The 22904-nt window shown below is 42.1% G+C and overlaps 1 protein-coding gene across 8 annotated transcripts in view; it reads right to left on the bottom strand.

Moving 5' to 3' along the window:
- Window positions 1-17113: 17113 nt before the first annotated feature.
- Window positions 17114-22904, bottom strand: part of TFAP2B (transcription factor AP-2 beta) — a 30219-nt gene continuing 24428 nt past the window's right edge. For 3 of the 8 annotated variants that reach the window (XM_058734227.1, XM_058734231.1, XM_058734232.1), the window contains 2 exons: window positions 21746-22005; window positions 17114-20688 (listed from right to left, as the gene is read on the bottom strand). In XM_058734227.1, coding sequence (XP_058590210.1) covers window positions 20627-20688; window positions 21746-22005 — 322 coding nt within the window. In that variant the 3' untranslated portion in view covers window positions 17114-20626. Of the gene's footprint in view, window positions 22006-22904 lie in introns of all 8 variants that reach the window. The other 5 variants (XM_058734228.1, XM_058734230.1, XM_058734225.1 and 2 more) reach the window with 4 other exon arrangements.

Here is a 22904-nt window from a genome sequence, read left to right as displayed (position 1 = left end):
TTTGTATATCAGCCCTGACACATATATATTGTGTCTATATTGGCAACTATAAAATGGAATACATCACCGAGAATCAATGGGACAGCAGGTGATTAAAAAAATAAAACAAAACAAAAACAAAAACAAAATAATGGCTGGACCTAAACCAGGTCAGAGATGTTTTCCTAGCCATGTCTGATGCTTCTCATGGATTTGGTGAGAAGAAATTGAGAGATAACACAAAAGTACAATATATTTCCAAATATAACAGAGTTTGTTTTTATCTACAGGTCATATTTATATTCATGACTTAGTAAACACATCTATTTCGTTCTATTATGAGCATTGAATTGCCTTAATTATTATGATCCTCATAAACAATCTTTATAAATACTTTGAATAGGGGTGCCAGGATGGCTTAGTCCGTCAAGTGTCCAACCTTGGCTCAGGTCATGATCTCACTGTTCGTGAGTTCAAGCCCCGCATCATGCTCTGTGCTGACAGTTCAGAGCCTGGAGCCTGCTTCAGATTCTGTCTCTGCCTCTCTGCCCTTCCCTGCTCACTCTCTGTCTCTCTGTCTCTCTTTCTCTCTCAAATATAAAAAATAGGGGCGCCTGGGTGGCTCAGTCGGTTAAGCGTCCGACTTCAGCTCAGGTAACGATCTCACAGTCTGTGAGTTCGAGCCCCGCGTCAGGCTCTGGGCTGATGGCTCAGAGCCTGGAGCCTGCTTCCGATTCTGTGTCTCCCTCTCTCTCTGCCCCTCCCCCATTCATGCTCTGTCTCTCTCTGTTCCAAAAATAAATAAACATTAAAAAAATTAAAAAAATATATATAAAATAAAACAAAATATTTTAAAATACTTTAACTCCATTTGATCATATTTAATTTTTTTTTAATTTTATTTAAATCCAAGTTAGCTAACATATAGTGTAATAATGGTTTCAGGAGTAGAATCTAGCGATTCATCAGTTACATATGACACTCAGTGCTCATCCCAACCAGTGCCCTCTTTAATGCGCAGCACCCATTTAGCCCATCCCCACACCCAACTCCCCTCCGGCAAACCTCAGTTTGTTCTCTGTATTTAAGAGTCTCTTATGGTTTGCCTCCCTCTCTGTGTTTATCTTTTTTTTTCCTTCCCTTCTCCTATGTTCATCTGTTTTGTTTCTTAAATGCGACATATGAGGGGCGCCTGGGTGGCGCAGTCGGTTAAGCGTCCGACTTCAGCCAGGTCACGATCTCGCGGTCCGTGAGTTCGAGCCCCGCATCAGGCTCTGGGCTAATGGCTTGGAGCCTGTTTCCGATTCTGTGTCTCCCTCTCTCTCTGCCCCTCCCCCGTTCATGCTCTGTCTCTCTCTGTCCCAAAAATAAATAAAAAACGTTGAAAAAAAATGCGACATATGAGTGAAATCATATGATATTTATCTTTATCTGACTTATTTTGCTTAGTATAATACACTCTAGTTCCATCCATGTTGTTGCAAATGGCAAGATTTCATGCTTTTTGATTGCTGAGTAATATTCCATTATATTACCACATCTTCTTTATTCATCTGTCAGTCAATGGACATTTGGGCTTTTTCCATAATTTGGCTATTGTAGATAGTGTTGCTATAAACATTGCATCATTTTAAAGAGAGTAAACTCTACTAAAATATCCCAAATTAGGTTTTCAATCAAGCTCTTTATATGCAGGTAACCATTTTAAACAAAATGATGTCTGATCCAGGTCTAGCTCTGTGTGAATATATCTTATAACTTTATGCAGAGGACATACTATTAGTTAACATATTACAAATGTGTGAGCTATGTTGTCTGACCAACCTGAATCTTCAAAATTGTCTATTTGAATTTAACATGAAGAAATATGACATTATCTGCAGTCAAATGCTGTACCACTGAGCTTTACCCCCAGAAATATGACAATATCTAAGTGTGTTGCTCTTATTCACCAGTGAGAGCTGCTAAGTTGTTAGTTGTAGAAACACAGCCCAAATGCAAAAGTTAATTTCCTCACCAACAGAAGGAGCCTTCTCTGAAAAGAAAATGTCTTCTCTACTTTAAAAAATTTTATGTAGAAATACTATCAAACTTACACTAATATTGCAAAAATAGAACAAAGAACTTCTGTATTCACCTAGATTCAGTTTTACTGCATTTGTCACCTTCCTCCCTCCCTCTCTCCTTCTCTCTTTCTCTCCTGAACTATTTGAGAATGAGTTGCACATACCACAACCCAATCTCATAGTACAATTACAAAGTCACAAAACTTAACATTGATGCAATACTATTTTCTAATACAGTAACCATGTTTATATTTCATCAGTTTCCTCAATAAATCCTTGTAGCAAATTTTTCTTTGATCCACATCCTAATATGGGATCATAATTTGCATTTGGTTGCATGTCTCTTTAGTCTTCTCCAATCTGAAAGAGGTCCTTGGCCATTCCTTATCCTTCATGACACTGATACTTTTGAAGAGCACATACCACTTCTTATATGCATGACCCCTACATTTGGATTTATATGATGTTTCCTTGTTATCAAATTCAGATTATGCACATTTTTTTTGCTGGATGTCAAAAGGCATAGTGACAATGTAAGTGACATTTCTAAGTGTATCACATTAGGAGGCACATAGCACTGGTTTAAAATGGTGCTAACCAGGTTTCTCCACTGATATGTGATGAGTCTCCACTGACTTTATCCATTTATTTTTCAATTCAACAACAGCTCTATCTCATTGTCCAAGGCACAAAGAATATATTATTAAGAATACTTCTCCTAGGGGCATCTGGGTGGCTCAGTAGTTTAAGTGTCCGACTTCAGTTCGGGTCATGATCTCGTGGTTCCTGAGTTAGAGGCCCACATCAGGCTCTTGGCTCTCAGCATAGAGCTGCTTCAAATCCTCTCTCTCTCTCTCTCTCTCTCCGACCCTCCCTCGCTCACACACTCTCTCTTTCTGCCCCAAAATAAATAAACATAAACAAAGAGAATACTCCTGTATCCAAACAGTAAAAAAGTTGAAATCATCCTTTATACTTTGATTAAAAACCATTCATGCTATGAACTGTTTTACCGGTGTATTTGTTTTAAAATCTTTAATTTATAATAGAGAATTGAAAAACTTTGTTAAGAAAATTTCGGGCAGGGGCGCCTGGGTGGCTCAGTCGGTTAAGCGGCAGACTTCAGCTCAGGTCATGATCTCGTGGTCCGTGAGTTCGAGCCCCGCGTCGGGCTCTGTGCTAACAGCTCAGAGCCTGGAGCCTGTTTCAGATTCTGTGTCTCTCTCTCTTTGACCCTCACCCGTTCATGCTCTGTTTCTCTCTGTCTCAAAAATAAATAAACGTTAAAAAAAATAAAAAAAAGAAAAAAAGAACATTTCTGGCATCAAAAATCAAGTAGAAGACGTAGGAAAAAGGAAGGAAGAAGGAAGGAGGAAGGAAGAAGGAAGAAGGAAGACTTCTCTCATGTCAGTCGTAATAAATGTCTGACTAACTCTAATGTACACATAACATTTTAGGGTCTTAAACATCCAGACTTTTGGTAAGAAAGAACAATGGCATTAGTAGCCATTTCACTTGCCCGTTCCTTAATCCATTCTTTATTTCTTCTTTCTTTCTATCTTGCTTTCCTTTCTACCCATCATTCACTCCTTCCCTGGATAATCATTTAATCTACTCTTGTCTTCCTATGCTCCAAACTTGTAATGGTTACATGCCAAAAAGCAAAGATATTTCTCAAAAATCAGTGCCTCTCTTTCTCCTGTACTTCTACTCTTGACCCGACATACAATGCCCGCCTTAGGAACTAGATAAGTGCAAACACACACACACACACACACACACACACACACACACACACACACACTTATAAGTCATCTAATTCATTATTTCACTATTCACCTAAATTATTATAGTCAAATTTATGTGTGTATTTTCTGTTACAATTTAGAGGACTCTAGTGTAGCAGGATATCTGTTGCCAGTTAGAAGACTTCCAAAGAATCAGCTGAGAATCTCTTCATTCCTTGCTACTGGACAAACCTATTAACTTTCCAACCTCCCTTTATTCAACCAAGTCTATGAGTTCCACAATATTTCAGAGAAATTGGGTGAGACTGAGTAAAACAGAATAGGTGAAGGCCCACTATAAAGTGTAAAAAGCTAAACAAACATAAACTATTGTTTTCATTATTCTTTTCAACAGAAGATTTGCCTTTGAGTTTGTTTAAAGTCCCAATCTAATAGCCATGGTTATGCATTGGTTCTGAAGGTTAGAAGAAAAAGTGTCTCAACTGGAATAATAAAATTTCAAGATACTAGGAGTACATTGGGTTTCCTCTACGTATATCTTGGGATCCCTACAACTGAAAATGAAGATTTAGTTAGCTCAGTGATTCTATTTAAAGGAGAAGAGGAAGAATGAAATGGAGAAGAGCATTTTATATACCTGTATCTATGTATCTATTTTCATGTATATTTATATCTATATATAAAGTTGGGGAGGAAGGGAAAGAAAGGGAGAGGGACAGCACATCTTAGCTTTATTTACTAAGTCTCTCTCAAAGAAGAAGGAGGAGCAGGAGAGGGAGAAAAGAGGAGGAAGAGAAGGAAAAGGAGGAAGAAGAAGAGGAAGAACTATAATATAGAATACCCCTTGGTCACACAGTTCTGACTAAAAACCCTGAGGACTTCTTATACAATGGACTCAACTGTCCTGCTACTTCAATAGTATACATGATGACCCAGTGTTTTTAATGAATGCTAAGTGTTAAGTTGCTTGTTTTTCTTCCCAAAGAAAGAGCCAAATGCATTGCCTGTGCTTTGCTTTCCTTAATGCCACTATTGTGCAGGGATTCGCTCAGCAAGCTAGAGGAATAGCATGTGGATATTGAATACAAAGAGGCAGCAGGTTCCAAATGCAGCCTCTAAAAGATGAGGCTATCCCTGTACCCTGCATGGGACAGAATGAAACTGTGTTTTGTCCAAAATTAAAAAGCCTGACCTGCGGGTCCTTAGAGCAGAAAAAGATTTCCTATGAAGGTGACATCTGGATTCTCTCCCTGCTTCTGCTACCACTGCTGTTTTTACCACCATTTTCTATATTCTCATTTTTTTTTTTTTGCTGCAAAATTTAAGTTTGAAGCTATTTTATCCAATCCTCTTGTACTACATAGTTTGGATGAGGGAGAAGCTTATGATTTCCCAAGCAGATATATTTTTAAAGAGTTAAAAGGCACCACCATTTCTTCCAGAAATTTTAATAAGCATATAGAAATAGCCAGCTGGCTAATCCTGGGAATATCCCTCCTCCCTGTTCATTTTATAGAAAGATCCTGTGGTCAGGAAATATAAAGCTTTCAACACATTGACCACAGCTAGGATTATAGCCTCATATGGTAGAGCTTTTTCCCACTGTCTTTTTCTGGGTGTTGGCAACATCCCGCCAACTTCTCACAGGGTGTTGAAGTCACCTTCACCCCTCACTCACCGGGGAGAACTTCAAGATTGACTGCACTAATGAGGGCGTCTGGAATTGAGACATTACATGTAAATCCATCAGTATGATTAAACTTAGCATGCACACTGTGTGTGCTTGGTACTTTCAAAGAGGCTGGCTATTAAATGGCTTCATATTTTTATACCTTTTGGCACCCTCATAAAAGGACTTAAGGAAACAGAATTTTTCCTCCACTACTACAGATGGACTAAGGCAAATCTATACTAAGAAGCTATAAAATAATTTGAAACATCTCAGGTTCATTGATAAATCAAGGCATTAACTCTGAGAATATTTTTAAATGTATAAAAACATATTAATAAGGTTATACGTGTATGTAAAGGCGGATACGTGGTAGAAAACTTATTACATTGCAAATAAAGTAAAACTTATTAATTCAGACTCACTTAAATCAGAATTTCTGATCTAACAAAGATCTGGCTGAGTGAAGTTTGTCTTTATCATATCAACAGAGAAAAGACTTGCTGAACAAATTGCTAGTGTAAATAAAGATTACAGAGAGAGTATATAAACTGTTTAAGAGAATACACTGTTTTCAGTATCCTCAAGCACTCGGGGAACACCCATTTACATACAAATAATTGAGAGTATAATTACAAAGCAATCTTATGTATTAATCAAAGTTAGCACTCTAAGGACTTCTAAAAGGAAGATTTAATTATTGCGGGTCCACTTCTATATACTTGAAAGAGGTAATGCTGCATCCTTTTAAAATATTCTGTAGTTCAAACTTCTTACAAATGTATGCACATTTTTGTCCAGTTGATGTAAATTAGTAAGCTATTAAAATATATATCATGCTATTATACATATATGCTAGCTTTATTGTTTTTGCATTTTAAATACTATGAAAAAGTATTTGTGCACTTCTGTTGCATGTATGGATACATGCTTACATTAAGTATACCAGTATGGAATGATAGAAAGAGCATGGAACTTACACTCTGCCACATTCCTGCAAGGTGAACTTGGTTTCTCAACCTGAGCTTAAGTTTCCTACCTGTAAAACAAAGAGAGGTGTTTTAGTACCTATCTTACATCTCAGACTTGTTGCAAACCCAAATTAAATGTTGTTACTTAAATTAATGAAAATACCTCATAAATGAATCATTTGCATAAATGCAAATACAAATATTTTATCTACATAATTATACTTATCTTTGATTTAGAAGGAAATGTTAATGAGGCATACCATATTAAGATATCCAGATATAAAGTTCAAATTCATTATTATCTGAAAAATATATTATGTCCTGGCTTGGAGCAAAACTACAGTAAAGGAAATTGACGCAAACACCTACTCATTCTATTTACCACCTACAGTGCAGCATTAGGGATTGAAACCATAGGTATTTTAGCAATTTGTAGAATTCTTTTAGATTTTAAAAATCTGAGGTTCATTATATAGGTAAGTGAAAATCTTACAGGTATACAGAGTTTAGGACACACAAGATGGGCCAATATAAAGAGAATATACAACAGCGTGCCTAAACTAAGCCTCTGCAGCCTGGCTCATCTACTGTAATGTAGCCAGGACCTAGCATAATGGCTAGCACATAGGAGGCACCCAACAATAACCTGCTGTACTAAGATGTCTCTTGGCCAGCTATCAGCTAATCCTAGAGAGATTCACAAATGTGGAATCAACATACTTGCCTTCAAGAACAAAAGACTGTAAATTTCACAAAGTAAAAGACCAGATCTATCTTGTTACTGATTTATCCTCAAATCCTACAACTTAATAACTGCCTAATAAAAGCTATTGGATGATTTAGCAACTACTGTATACCATGTTTTATGTAAGTTGATTACATGGTCTTTACACTTAAAAACTATAATATAAGGTGGGCAGAGAGAAACTTTTATAATAAGATAATGTGGTAGGTGCCATATTTGGAGGAAAGTTCTCTGAGAACATAAAGCATTGATTTGTTATCCTAGTTGAACATTAGAATCACCTGGAGATCTTCTGAAGCAATGCCAGTATCTCAGATCAAATACATCAGGGGGTGGAGCTTGGACATCAGTATTTTTAAAAACTCTCTCTAGGTGACTTTAATGTGCAGCCAGGGTAAACAACCATGGAAAGAGAAGCTGAAGACTATAACAGGAGGTAAAGGAGTTAGGAAAGAAATTTTTCTTAGATAAGGTGATATTTATACCAGGCCTGTTTATCCCTATGATCCATTGAGCCCAGAAAAACGCTAAGATTTCTTCTGTTTCCAAATTTCAAACAGGGTCTCCTCTTCAGGGACTATGAAGACCAGCTCCTCCCATAGACTGCTTTTCCAGACCCTCTGAAGTTCTAAATGCCAAGGACCTAAAGGGGCATCAGTGAGTCTTAAGTGTCCTAAATACAATTCACTAGAGAGTAAGATTCAATATCTCAAGAAAGAAAAGGGAGAGGGGCGCCTGGGTGGCTTGGTCGGTTAAGTGTCCGACTTCGGCTCAGGTCATGATCTCACGGTCGTGAGTTTGAGCCCCGCGTCGGGCTCTGTGCTGACAGCTCAGAGCCTGGAGCCTGTTTCGGATTCTGTGTCTCCCTCTCTCTCTGCCCCTCCCCTGTTCAGGCTCTGTCTCTCTCTGTCTCAAAAATAAGTAAACGTTAGGGGCGCCTGGGTGGCGCAGTCGGTTAAGCGTCCGACTTCAGCCAGGTCACGATCTCGCGGTCCGTGAGTTCGAGCCCCGCGTCAGGCTCTGGGCTGATGGCTCGGAGCCTGGAGCCTGTTTCCGATTCTGTGTCTCCCTCTCTCTCTGCCCCTCCCCCGTTCATGCTCTGTCTCTCTCTGTCCCAAAAATAAATAAAAAACGTTGAAAAAAAAATTTAAAAAAAAAAAAATAAGTAAACGTTAAAAAAAAAAAAAAAAAAGAAAGAAAACGGAGAACAGGAAACTTGTGATTCTCAAGTGGATGAATTGCCTGATATTGCCTAATTTCTTCACTTGGGGAGGCCTTTATATGTGGTCATACTCAAGGGTGTGTGGTTTTATGATTTAACAAGAGCTGGTATGATCTGAGAAGTCAAGGCATTAACTTTGTCATAAGTTTCAATCATGTTCACACTTACATCACTTTCATTTAAAAGTGAACAACCGGTCCACCACATTAGGAAGGAAAACAATGTCGTTCTTTATCTTATTATCCTGACCCTCCAATCCCAACTAAGTTGGAAGAACAATTTTCACCCTCTTCTTATAAATAATGGCAAAAATTGCAATACCCAAAGAACATCCATTGTAAGAGATGTGTTCTTCAAAATACCGTATCTCAGTTGTATGGGATCAGAATGTTTTTAAGGCCTCTTCTTCAAAAGTACTAGAATACATGTAGAAAAAATTCAACAATCTCATCTAGAAAAAAAAAAAAAAAACAACAACCAAAGTCCTAAGACCTCCTATACCAGAAAAATACTTTGGAACTAATTGTGGTTCCACCAGGAGCTACATATATAAGATTGGATGAGTCATTCTCTAAACATCTGTAAAATGAATTGTTCAGGTTGATGATGTTAAAAGAACTTTTTCCATGTTAACATCCTGTCCTGCTTTAAATCCAACATATTAACAACAGTTCCCAAATGCATCCCAGGCAGGCAAGAGAATATCCTGAGGAAAGAAAAAGCCAAGCCTCCCCCTAGTGTTTTCAAACTTTGTTTACTGATTCTAATATTAAAGAAGAAAAAAAATCACTCGAAGTTTGACTCACCATCAACATCTCTGGATAGTCTTTTATGTGTCATCTTAGCACCATGGACTTTACGTGTCTCAAGAAACTTTTTCCTACACAGCTATTGCTCATCTAAATGGAAGAGCCACCCCCCCTGTGCTCTATTTCACTGCATAAGAATGGCTGTGTGTGGGTGAAGTGAAGGGGTTACTAGTCTACTATACCATACAAAAGTTACTATAATCATGACTGTTTTAGATCTCATCATGCTTTTCCAAAGACTATAAATCAATGAGTAAAAAGGATTACATATATGACAGGACAGGTAGTGAGAAAGGCAGTCATACTTTTAAGCCACCACCAATGGATCCAACAAGTGCATTCAACTGTGCATTTACAGACCTAACAGAGCCTGAAAGAATTCTTGACCACTACTGCCTCTGTAAGCTCAAAAAGGGTGCTTCTGAGGGAGCATAAACTCTTCCTTTCATCCCTATATATTTCATAGGCCCTTCTCCCATATGAACAAGAATTTAGATATCACCTATAGGATCTCTAAAACCCTTGCTATGTGATCTTTGTGGCCAGGTACTCATGGAACCAAAGTCTTGTCAAGGAACCAGTTGGACAGAAAAGGAATTTAATATGTGTTTGATCAGCATCACGAATTATATTATTAAACTAAACAGGGTATGAATCATGGCAGGTCCAAAGGAGAATTAAAATCACCCAAATCTTCCCCATAGCTGGGAAAGGCCACAAAGGACTTAACTGATTATAAGGTTAGAAATTACATTTTCAAGTTCCCATCTGGAGGCATGTTTGTTTCTTGCTGTGTAAGTTTGCTCCTGAGTTCTTCAATGGTCTGTTTTGAAAGCGTGAGGCTGACTGAAACCAATGCCTCTGTCTTAAGGACTTAAAAAAAAAAAAAAAATCACTGAAAACAATGTAGGGATATAAATGTCTGTGCCCACAGCCAAGATAAAAAATGCAAAGTCTGGGCCACCTTGCCTTTAATTTTCTAACTGCTGTTTTGTAAGGCTGTGTCATGCTTCTCAGTTCAAACACGCTTTGGCTCTTTATTATTCATGGACCTTTTTCTCAGTCAGTGGTGTTGAATAATAAAACAGCCCAGGATCAAATGGGCCAATTCTCCACGCCTGACACCAACTGCTACTGTTCGCTGGGCTCTGCCAAGCGTTGCCTCTGATAATGAGTGGGATTTGGTTAAACAGTAAATTAATGAATAATGAAATATCCAGGTTGATCAGTTAGAGAGCACGCTTGCTTTGCCCTGGGCTAAATGCTTGGGGCAGAAATTACTCTCAAACGGCACTTGCCTGGCTGCTGGTCTGGATAACTATTTTACAGCCTATTGCTTGACAGAATGCTGGGGAGGGGTGAAACCAGTGGGGGAGAGAAAAGGAAGAAGGACGGAGTTATTAACGGCAAAAAAAAAAGAGAGAGAGGAAGAATAACCTAGTTATCACCTTGTAGGTTTCTAAACTGCATGTGTAAGAACAAAGTCACAAATACGATCTAGAGAAGCCAGAGTTCCAAAATTCCCAACACATGTTTAACATCAAGGAGAAATGGTGAATGAAAACAGTCTTCTGTGTGTGCCTATGCACATATGTGATTAAATGTAGAACAATTCAACCACAAACTCATGTTTCTGCGTACACATCAGAGTGATGATATGCAGAGAAGCCACGCAGGAAAACTCTACCCTCATTTTAAAGTTCCATGTTCTGGTTCTTAAATACACACCCTTTTACAGATTTTAGAACATTAAAAATGTTTCCAAATGATCTCCATTTAAAAAAAGCTTCACTGCAACTGAGCTTCCAGGAGACACGTATATGACATATAATATATAATAGTCTATATATAATATACTCTATGATATAGTCACTTTTGAACTTCAACTTCACCCAAGAGTTTTAAACTGTGATGTAGTTTCACGCATGGATGCTATAAAAGGTTTGCTCCTTCAAGATCAGATATATGTCTTTCATAGGAAGCAACCTTTAGATCATCAAAAACCCACAGCAGAATGCCAAGAGGACAGCTCATACAAAGAAAACCAACACCTGCTTTCACCGCTGACATCTGTTTGGAGATAAATTTCTCTGATTATCTCTAGAATACCTTATTCTTTCAGAACTTTTTGACCCTGTCTAATGGCCTCAAGATTGGTGGATTTCACAGTTTTACACACCAAAAGCTAAAATGCTTTTCAACTAATTAACATGTGGTGGGTGTTTGTGTTCTGTCGAGTTGTTTGGGTTTGGCTTTATGCTAGTTTGTTCTTAGGTGGAAGAGAGAGAAGAGTCTTCACAAAAGGGGTGGGAGAGGGAGCATGTATACATTCAAGAACCTAACTGAACTGTGCTCACAACTGGAAGTAAACTCAGAACAAGGCTAGAGACAGGTGGACATTATTTTCTTTTCATGCTAAGTTGACAAACGATAGGATTATCTTTAAAAATTGCCCACAGGGGCACCTGGGTGGCTCAGTCAGTTAAGTGTCTAATTCTTGGTTTCAGCTCAGGTCATGACCTCTTGGCTCATGGGTTCAAGCCCCACATCGGGCCCTGCGCTGGCATTGTGGAGCCTGCTTGAGATTCTCTCTTTTCTCTCTCTCTGCCCCTCCCTGACTCACACTGTTTCTGTCTCTCTCAAAATAAATCAATAAACTTTAAAAATTTTTAAAAATAAAAAATAAATTGCCCACAGAGTGAGAAACAAAGGAGAAATATGAATTACCTATAACTTCAGTTTCGGTAATTACTATGCTCACTTCCTCAGGGCCTATCGAGCAGTAAGGCCTAGTGGCTGATATTTCCCCTTGTTTTATCCTGCAAAACAGTGTCATAGACAAGGTTTTAACCTCTTCACACGGACAACCAAACCCCTCTCCCCCAAGAAAAAATAAAATGTTCTAATTGTCTTTATTACTTTCAGACATTGGCCGCCAAACACAGATGTTCACTATTGAGGATTAGAAGAAGGGTAAAAGGTCACAGAGACCCAGATCAGCTTGATCCTTCTTTGTATTAATTGGCCCCATTGTCTTGAAGGGGCCTTATTTTTTCTTTTTTTTTTTTTTTTTTTTTTTTTTGAGAGAGAGATCCCAAGTAGGGGAGGGGTAGAGAGACGGAGACAGAGGATCAGAAGCAGTCTCTGCTCTGACAGGAGAGAGTCCAATGCAAGGCTCAAACTGTGAGATCATGACCTGAGCTGAAGTCGGAGACTCAACTGACTGAGCCACCCAGGTGCCCCAAAGGCCCTTATTTTTTGAAAAAGAAAAGAATATTTAAATTGAACATAAAAGTGAATGAATCACTCAGTGGGCCCATTTTGTTGATGGGGCTTGGGCCTATGCCCCCTGCTTCTTAAAGACAACAAAAGGGTAAGTGTGTGAAGCAACACATTGAAAATAAATTGGCTTCTGCCTTAACTTTTGGAAGTGTCCTATCTTTAGGAATCTCTGACCAAAAAATTCTATCTTGAAAACAACATCCCTAAAACCTAAGACATGAGATTAAATCTTTCCAACACATGGGACTCTCGTGGCAAAGAAAATTCACATTGGTAAATGTTGTTTTGTTTAGGCTGTTTTCTTTAGTCCAGTTCTTGGGAAATTCCCATATTGTAATAGTGTGTGTGTCTATAAATAGTCTTAACTGTAACCCACCCTACCCCCCCCCCCCAAGAAAGGTCTCTCACCTAGTTTCCTTGCAGAATCATTTATAAAGTTAGCTAACATGTACACAAAATCCATCCTGGTCCAAGATTAATACTTTGATCTCAAAGCGCTGGCTGCTGCTGATTCTTCTTCTGTTTCTCCTTCTCCTTCATTTGGGGGCTGGGGGGTTGTGGTAGTGGTGCTGATAGAACACTGAGGTTTGGATGAGTTTTATGCTTGTTTTCTTTGTCTTGACTGTGATTTTCCCAGCCATTTTGTATAACCCCTCCTGGCCCCTCTCCAAACCTAGAATGGTCGACATTTCAGCAGTAAAAACCACCGCTGTGTAGAAACTCTAACATCCTATCCTTGGAAACTCAGATTAGGGTCGCACGTGCTTTTCCCACTTAAACAGCCACCAGTCCTTCCGTAATCAGGTGTTCCCAAGCTGCCCAGGCTCTAACTGAGCAGCTAGATGCCAGGTTCTAGCGCTCAGGACTCGATGGTTCACATAGTGAGCACTAGAACTCATTAGGTTGACTAGATCCTCCTGCACTTCAGTCTACATAGTATACAGGTCTGACCTGGGTCAAGTTTCCACCCCAGAAAGATTCTCACGCCCAGTCTCCTTCCCAAAGAAGCTCCCCTTCCCATGTCTATATACCTCACTGTTTTTGTGTCAGCTTTTCTCTGGTCATTTGATAAATTTCCCTACAAGAAGCAACATTTGACTGTTACAGAGGGCATACTGATCTCCCAAGTTTTCCACACTTATAAGCCGTGGCCATGCACACACACACCGGCGCCCCCCCCCCCCCCCAGCTAAGTGCATTGGCTAATGACATCCGACAGCCACATCCTAGAAATGTTGGCTAATATCTCCACTAACAGGCACGTCCAGGACGTTAGCTGGTGGGTGAGTCACAGATGACTGCTGGAGCTGCCCTCCGTGCGGTCTGGGCAAGTCACGCTTTGCTAAGTCCATTGGCTATTGTACTGCTTTTTAAAATTTTTAAACAGCATTTTTATGCAGAGGCCTCTCCCAGCAGCAGGTGTGACCCCTACTCGGGTCTGGACGCCTCTCGCCTGAATCAGTTCCAGAAGGATGCAGCCCTTCAGACAGCAGAGAAAAAGCGAAAAGAAGCAGGGTGGTGAGAACCAATAAGTTTCGAACAGGTGGGCAAAAATCGCCGCCTGACCTTGATAGCTTGTGACCAACGTGGAACGTATTGAACTTCTGTGACAAAACTGCTCCCTCCATATGAACGTAACCACATACACACACAGACACACACACACACCGTTGCCTACACTGCAGCCGATTTTGCAAACTCGCTGCCTCGGTTCCAAAGGCTCACAGCAAAAACCTTTTCAAGCTCGTGCCCTGTCCCGGGCAGAAGCTGGGGCTGGAGTCGCACCCTGGGGCGCCGCGGCGCGTGCGCGTGCGCGTGCAACCGCGCGTGCGCGCTTCTTGACGCGCTGCCCTGCCACCGGGAGAGCGTGCCTAGACTCGGCCAGCCGCTCTGTGTGCGTGGGCTCGGCGGAGGCAGGAGCGGCGCACGCGTGGTACAGGCTTACCAGACACCTTGCTGGGGTGTCAGTGTCACCGCGCTGGTGGTGCCCAGCCTCCACGTTGCTGTGCGCGGCTGCGTTCTGCAAACGTGCCTGAAAGGCGGTGGGAGTGTGCCAACTAGAGTGAGCTGGGGGAGGGCACGGAGGGATCCAAGCAAGAAAGTGGACCGGAGGAGACGTTTGACTGACCTCATCCTAAAGAAGCGACGGGGTTATTTACGAGCCCTGATTTAAAAGTAGTGGCTGCTAGGGAAGTGAAAAAGGAGCTCACCCCAAGCTATAAAAGAAGCTATAGTCTCAAGAATGCTGTTTATGACGATATAAATCAACGTGGAGCTTGTGATGGGAAATATGGAGAGCGTGAATTTGGGATAGAAACAAGGAAACAAAGTCAAGAAGGAAAAATGAGTTTTCGCCGTCCTTTTTCCACCCCACCCCCTCCGTCTCCATGCATTTCCTTCCTTCCCCGAGAGCCCACATTTCCAGCGAGAAAGCTGGGGCAGGCGGAAAACCACACCCCATCGCGGGTCAAGTCAGCCTGAATCTTCCCCCAGTTTAAACGAGGCTCGTTAGATGGCGAGGGAATACATGTAAATAAACAACTTGGAAGATTTATGGGAAGGAGTTCAATTTTATAGGACTGTATTTATAGAGCCAGCGCTGGCTCACTTATAAATAGATTAATGGGAAGCTAAAATTAATGGACTTGTGAGCTGCGCGTTTAATTTCTGAGGCTTCTACATGACAGACAACCGCCCTCAAAGTCCAAGCATGGAAGGCAGCTTGCGTCGGGAGTCGTGAGCAGCCTCGGGAAGGGACACATCCCTTCGGGCCAGCATCTCTCTAGTGGCTCTAAGCTGTGGCTGCCCCCGGGTCCCAGGGCAGGGACCCCACGGGGCTGTTATTTGCAAACGAAGGAAAAGAATGTGGCCTCATAAAAAAGTAATCGTCTTCCTCCTAGCATTATTTTTAATCAGGGCCCTTAAGCCTCTAATACCGGCGGGCAGGTGGGCTTCTGGGGCACTCTAAGCCGCTCAAATGGGCTGGCTGCCTCCTGGCAGGGAGGGGTGGGGTGGACAGGGACACTTTCTCCAAGTTACCTAGGGTCCCTGTGCTGGGCTTGTGGTCAGGATCCAGGACCTAGCGGTTCCAGCTGCGGCTTTCCATACTCCCTCCGCAGCTTGGTAAAACAGTAACAAAGGGAGTGGGAAGCTGTGACAGGCCATTTTGTTAGACAAGGCCGTCTCAGGCTTCCTACTCCTTTCCTTCTCTTTCCAGTTCTTCCTTCCATGCCTTCTAATTCTTTTCTCGCATTTGAGACATTCAAGATCCTGGGTTTTACCTAGCAAAGATGATTGTCTGGGATACATATTCTCCTTGTCAAATGGTGGTAGGAAGGGGGGGGCGGGGTTTGGAATTTACCTATAGGATAATAGATGGCAGGCAGGTCTGTTTCTCCAGAGTTGGAGGTAACACTTCTGTAGGAAAATTTGCTATAGGAAAGGGAAATTACTCACCACCCACTTTGTATAATCCCAGTGGTAACCAAGCTCTCGCTCTCCAAAAAGCAAATGAAAAGGAAACTCTGTAATATAGTTGAGCCAGAGACAAATACATACACCTATTTTCATTATAGATAAATGGATTGCATGCCCTCTTAATCACATTTCCTTTGCAATTCTTTCCATCCTTCTACTTCCCTTCCTTTTTTTTGGGGGGGGGGGGTGGGGTCTTGATTTAGTCATTTATAGTTCTAGCCATGATACCCTCCCCACCTTTCTTTAGTTAATAAGGAAGGCAAGAAGTGGAAAATCTCACATAAAGCAGATCCATTGTCCCTTCTGTCTTTCCCTATAGGGAAGTCCAACTGGGAATGATTCACCTGAAAAACAGAAAATTGATATGGGAGGCATATTATTAATTAATTAACTGAGCACCAACTATATGCTAAGTACTCTTATAATCTGGAGTTACCACGATTTGACTTTGCTGATTATCCTTAAATGTATATACACATTACTGTTTCTGCTTTTTGTAATTAAACTAGGCAATATTGATGTTGGAAAGGACCCTAGGAGACCCACATTTTTCAGATAAAGACCTTGAGGTCCAAAGAGAAACAGTGACTTGTCCAGACTGTGTAACATCTTGGATGACTTTACGTTCCTTGCCTTAGGGAAGACACCCTAGCCTTGGGATGAAATACAGATTGAGAAGATGTTTGATCACTGCAGCCCATTAGGGCTGGGCTGCAGCCCATTAACCCAAATGAGAAAAACTCTGGCTTCTCTAGGCAGCCTCTGAGCCCAAGGTAAGAACTAACTTCCTAAGACAACTATGCCTTTTTCCTCCTCTGGGTCAAAGGAGCTGTTCCTCATTTGTTTATGGAGGGCTTTGCACAGCTGGTGAGGTCAGGGTTGGGTTCAATCCTGAAATAAGACAGTTAACTCCTCCAAATCCCAAGGTGTCGGGTGCAGGAGCCCATACCTGGCCCTGTGGGCATCTCCTGCGCCATTTCCTCCAAGGAACACCATGCCAGAATGCTATCCCATTAGCAGTGGGAGGGGAGCATCATCTTTGACTTGTAACCAGAGCCCTTTAGTTACTGGGACACAGAGTGTTTTAGTTGCCTGGGAAGTAAATTTGACGCCTCATTTTTTAAAGGGCAAAATAAACCAAGAGATGCAGTTAACATGAGCTTTTATTGAAAATCTAGTTCGAAATAAAAGAGTGTCAACTTGGAATTAAGAAAATAAAAAACACCTCCTAGTGAAAACAAAGTGTCAGTTTTTCTAAGAAGCAAAATTTATTGTATTTATGCTGTAACGAAAACATTGCCTGTGTTTCAAGTGAGAGGGGACAAAAAGAAAAAAAAAATTCTTGGCTATACTTTTTCTGTCTGTAGAATTAAACAATGTCCATATTCAAGAAACTGAAGATGAAAACACAACAAAAACACAACAGTCTTTTTATTTGTGTAAATCAGATCAACACTGGACAATAAACCAATTTCTACCCATTACCATAACAGCTCGTCTATAAAGAACAGAAAAATTCAGATAGGATTCTACCTAGGGGCAAGCTATTTTTTTGGGTTTTTTTTTTACTTTTTTTTTAACCACCCATTCACAGAGGTATAGATTCACAGATAAATAATCCCAAACTACTTGCCATATTTACACATTCCCATTAAATTAAGCATAAATAAATATATACAAACTTAACATGGATACCCTCCAGAGCTCTTCTTCTGAAGAGCCAATAGATTGATATTTCTCGATTGTGTGGCAAAAACAATGTTAGTGAATTAGAGACCAACTCAACAGTGGAGTCAATTTTGGCATTTAAAGAATAGTGTTCATTCCACCTTTTGAAAGAAAACAAAAATGAATTTTGATATTTCTTCTTACTCTTCTTTCTTTCTTTCTCTTTTTTACCCCGGTAATTTAACATATATTGGCACAGGAGGGGAAACACTGTTTGGGCTCTTGAGGCAACATCAGATGGTTTAAGGTTATTATTTCCTTTCCACATAATGTATTACGCATACAGGATATCAGATGTGATGACAAATTCTCTATAAACACTCTAAGTAAGAAGGAGTTGCCCTTTTAAGTAAGGCTTTGTACCAGAGGAACAGTGTGTAGATAAGTCCGAGGCTTCAGGTTTTCCATTCAACCAAAGTTTTCATAGGATATGAAATAATTGCTTGAGAGAAAGTGGTTTCCTTGGCCAAAGAAAATAAAACAGCCAGGTCTTTGAAAGCCTCTTCGGTTCTTTATGTGGGGGTGGAGAAAGCTAAGGATGTGGAGCCAGAGAGAAGGAAAGAAAATGGAAGATAATTTTGGGGGTGGGGGTGGTGAGAGAAAGTTACTTCCCAGTTTAAGGGAAAAATTAAAGATCGTTTTGATGGTGGAATACTTTCCTGGACAGCTCCCCCGCCGTTTTTTTGTTCGTTTTGTTTTTGTTTGTTTTGTTTTGTTTCTCCCCTGAGACCCATAATACCTGTAAGGGGAGGCTGGGTCGGACAGAGAATGGTCAGGCGACCTCTGGAAACTCCAAAGGAACTTGCAGAGTGGAAAGTGTTAAGGCAACGCTGCCACATCCTGACTCCTTTTTTCTATCTTTAGCTATGTTGGTTTGGGACTGAGCTTTTGGGAGGGGGGCACGCGGCTGTCTAAAGAGTGCAGGGGTGGAGGAAGAGCTGCAACTCACCTGTTTGGTTTGAAAACAAAACTCAGAAGAGCTTGTTTTAAACGTTTCCCTTGACTTAAAAGGCAAACTCTTGCGTTAATCCTACTGTTTATTGATTTATGGGCCCAAGGAAACCAAATCTTTTAATAACTCAATTATCAGATAAACGTAGTGGGCCTGGCTAACGAAAGCAAAGGGGTGGGGGTCGTACCTAAAAAGGAGAAGGGAGGGAGGGAGAGGGGGCAGTGAGCTCTCTCCACGCGGGGAGGAGGGCAGGGGAGGCGCAAAGGGCTCTACTTAGCGGGGGCGCGGAGGAACACACAAATGAGGGTGAAGGGAGTTGAAGGGGGCCTGCATAGCCAAAGAGCACAATTCCTATCCCATCACCCGCCTTTAGGAGCGTGAGGAGGGGGAGAGTTTTCATCCTGGCAAAGGCGGGGGAAGCTTCCGATTCCCTGGACATTTCTAGGCCACTTGCCTCCGGGGAGCAAGTGCCCGGAGCGGCCGCTGGTAGCAAAGGGCATAGGCAGCGCTGAGACCCCTCCCCGCCTGCTGCCCCGTGGCGCCGCCCCATTACCTACTGGAGAATGGGGCTTTCTCGGTCGCCTTAGCCCTTAGGGTGAGACCGAGAGCGAAAAGGGCCCGCGCGGCCCGCGGCCCCTCCAGCGGCTGATTCTATGTCCTCAACACGACTGGGCGTCAGTGGCCCACACGCTCTCAGGACCTGCACAGTAAGAGCAAGGCGCGTCCATCGCGTCTCTCGAACGTCACACGCGTGGGGCGCGTTGCCCTGCAAGGAAAGGAGACGATGGTTTTCAGTGTGGTTTCTCCTGGCCTTTTGCAACCAGAATACATATAATGCAAGCGGCCAGGCCCTCGGACAAAGGCGCAGGCTTCTGAGCTGGGGAGAGATGGAGTGTCTACACTCTCCATAGGGGTTAGTTCCCGGCCTTTGTATTTCACCCGGTCTGGGGCTGAGCCCTGCACACCCAGAGGTCCCCAAAGGAGCTAGCGGTAGTTGGGCTGGGGAGTGACAGTAACCGTTGCTTGGACCTTCCAGGTGACCTAAAACCTGCTCCCTAACTCCCTTCCCTATGAAAGTGTCAGCGCAAAGCTCTCAGCAGGTGCCTAAAGCCCAATCCTCCAACCTACCCCCCCACCCCCAAGGCCAAAGCCCTTTGGGGCGGCAGAACTGAGAGTCCCAGTGGATTCTAACTGTGAATCCTGAAGAACAGACATCTGGATCTTTAACTTCCAGGGATGTTGCAAAGGTCCTAAGGTCTACTTTGTATAAAGAGGTGCGTGTATCAACACTAAATTTAGACTACTGGGGGTGGATTTCCCCACTGCTTTTGGGAGAGTGGGGACAATAGGTTCCAGATCTTATTTCACGATAATGCCCAGATGAAGCCCAAGAAAGGAGCTGGGCTGCCAGAATGAGACACAGTAAATGCATGAAACTTTATCCACTGGGAATAATAGTCCCAGTGTATACAGACGGTAAAATTCAAAGCTGAAATACATCTCCTTTCACTTTGCATTCATTATTTTGCCATCATATGCCAAAACGAGTGCACGTCTTGGGAAGGGGGGGTGATGCCTCATTCAGAAAGCATCTTGTAGAAAACAATTGTTGCTGAAACACGGAAGCTTGCACCACCCTCTTGCCCAGGACCACTCGAAAAGCTGCTTCCTTACCCGCTAAAACAGCAATCACCAAAGAGCCCAAGGAAATGGAATCTATTTCAAAGGCAGGGCAATATTGCTTTTGGACTCCACAAACCCTTACTTTTCTCCCCTAAAATTCATTTTCAGCTCCCCCCTCCCCTGGAATTCCGTGTTGAGGTATCTGTTAGCAACTAGACTCAAAGCTGCTTCAATTTCTTATTGGCCACTTTCTAAATTATTCCCTTTGAGCTTCTTTAAAGAAGTGCACCTGCAGAATTCTGACACACAGGCTTTGATTAAAAAAGGATCGGATTTTTTTTTTTTTCTCTGTACCTTATAGATTGTGTAGGAAGCCCAAGTCCTCTTTGAAGAAGCTCATAAACCATGCGGGCAAAGCTTTGGAAAACAGAAGAGAATGAAATGGTACATACCCCTCCGAAGGAATTACATACTAATCAACGTATTCATATTGTGCTTTTTTTTTTTTTTTTACTATTGTTCTTAAAATTGGTAGATGACACAAACATAACAAATGCAAGATTCTCTGTATGCAGGTGCTGGTAAGGCTGGGAATTAGTAACATTTCTGAAAGGAACTGATGATGAGTCTGAATCAACTTATTGATCCGGATTTTCCTCAGCCGCAGGAGCCTCTCTGCTCGGGGGGGCCCCCCCGCACAAGCGGCAGCCACCGCCGGCACCACGGCGGGCCTCCCGCCCCGCCCGCCCTCGCCCTCCCCGAAGGGTGCCAACGGGAGCTGGGCACCGGTGAGTTAACAACGCAGGGCGCAGGGCGGGGCGGGGGTAACCGAGGGGCAAACGCAAAGGGGCTAACCACACTCATGTTCATCCCGGAAAATTCCCGTGACAGCTTGAGGGAGGGAGGGCAACATAGAAAAGGGTGGTTGGGAGAGGGGTGAGGTGAGGGGGAAGGGCGGGGACTGCGAGAGTTTCCTAAAAAAATATTAAAAATTAAAAAGTTCGTGCGTCTCAGTCAACCAACTCTCAAAGCACTGACACCAACGTTTCTCCGATTTTCTTCCAATAAGTTAGCGTTTTCTCATGTTTAGTCTTATGTTTATTTTTCCAAAGGGGGAAAATCATGATTTTCTTTTATTATCAGTATTACTAAGCTCGAAAGAACCGAAGTGGAAAATCCGGACGTTTGTCTCCAAGTGTATCTTGAAATAGACACTGAGAACCGATATTGTTGCTCCGTTGTAAGCCTCAGTTTTTTTTTAAAGTTATTTAGCTCTTTTTTTAAAATTTGATTGTATGTGTATTCTACCTAATATAATTAATTCTTCCAAAGCCAATCCAACATTTTAAAGCTAAAATTAATTTTTTTTCTGTTTTCCTTTTGTATTTAAAACATTTTTCTTTCTTTCTTTCTTTTTTTTTTTTTTTAATTTTTCATTTCCTGTGTTTCTCCTCCTTGTCGCCAGTTTTACTACCTGGGCCTTCCCCAGACGTGTGCCTGTTAGTGGTGGTGTTGTTCAAGAACATCTTGTCCATGCCTTTGAGCGCCTCGGTGAGATAGTTCTGCAGGGCCGTGAGTGCGGCGCAAATGGCCGGGGCTCCGAAGCCGTGCGTGATGAGGCTGAAGTGCGTGAGGCAGCTCTGGATCCCCGGCTCCAGGATAGGGCTAGGTCTGCTGTTCCCGATTGGCGTCCGGTCCTGCGCCAGCAGATCCGTAAATTCTTTACAAAGTTGCCTGCAAAGAGGTGGGAGAGGAATAAAAAATCACTCTCGGTGTCGTTGTCATTGGCATTAGAAAGGAGACGCGCACACTAGCCCAGAGGCGCCGGGTCACCATAGAGCCGGAGAGCGAGGCTAATGCGGACGATTCCGCTCTGTTTCCCTTCACGGCACTCTCCCTTCTAGAGCAGCTGGGACGAGAAGGAAAGCGGGGGTGGGGAAGTTATGCACCCCTTACAGCCCAAAGCCTTGCCTTTCTCCCCACATCCAGTCTTTCCTCCTTCATTCCAGGACCGCCTAAACCCTGCTTGGGAAATCCGCTAGGCTTTAGCGTTTGATCTTTACTATTCAGTCATTTTTGGCTCTTACCTGGCAGATTTTTTTTTAAGCCCTTTCCCCCTTCTCTCCTCTGCCTCTCTAACCTCTTGATGATCAGACTCAAAAAGCCCTGAAAGATTTAGGCCCCTAAACCACAAGCCCGTCCCTGGCACAGAAGCAGATTGCCAGAGACTTGCATGGCCCAGGGCAAGCAACTGTTTATTCCAGGACAGAATGCTGATTCCATTCAAAGCAAAAATCTGTTTACCTGCAGTATTTGGGAAGGAAGGTATTTTCCCCCCTTTCCCTTTCTTTTAAGTACAGGCTACTGAAAATCTTTGTACAACAGGATTGTTGTCAATATAAAAGGATTCCTACATTGTTTAAATAAAACCTACAGGTAGATGGGTAAGACACTGGGGAGGGTAGACTTTTATTTGTTGAAGGTTTTTATTTCCTCAGGGCAACTACAATTTAGAGGAAACTCTCAGCCTTAGAAATCCTGTGTGCCTACGAATTGAGCTTATTTGAGAAATTTTTAATATAGGAGATGGACAAGAGGCTTAATATAGGATGGTTTTAGCCCAGAAGGTCCAA

Source organism: Neofelis nebulosa, chromosome 6 (assembly GCF_028018385.1).
Source record: "Neofelis nebulosa isolate mNeoNeb1 chromosome 6, mNeoNeb1.pri, whole genome shotgun sequence".
Lineage (NCBI taxonomy): Eukaryota > Metazoa > Chordata > Mammalia > Carnivora > Felidae > Neofelis > Neofelis nebulosa.
Note: the sequence above shows the minus strand (reverse complement) of the source record. Positions and strands in the feature narration are given on the sequence as shown.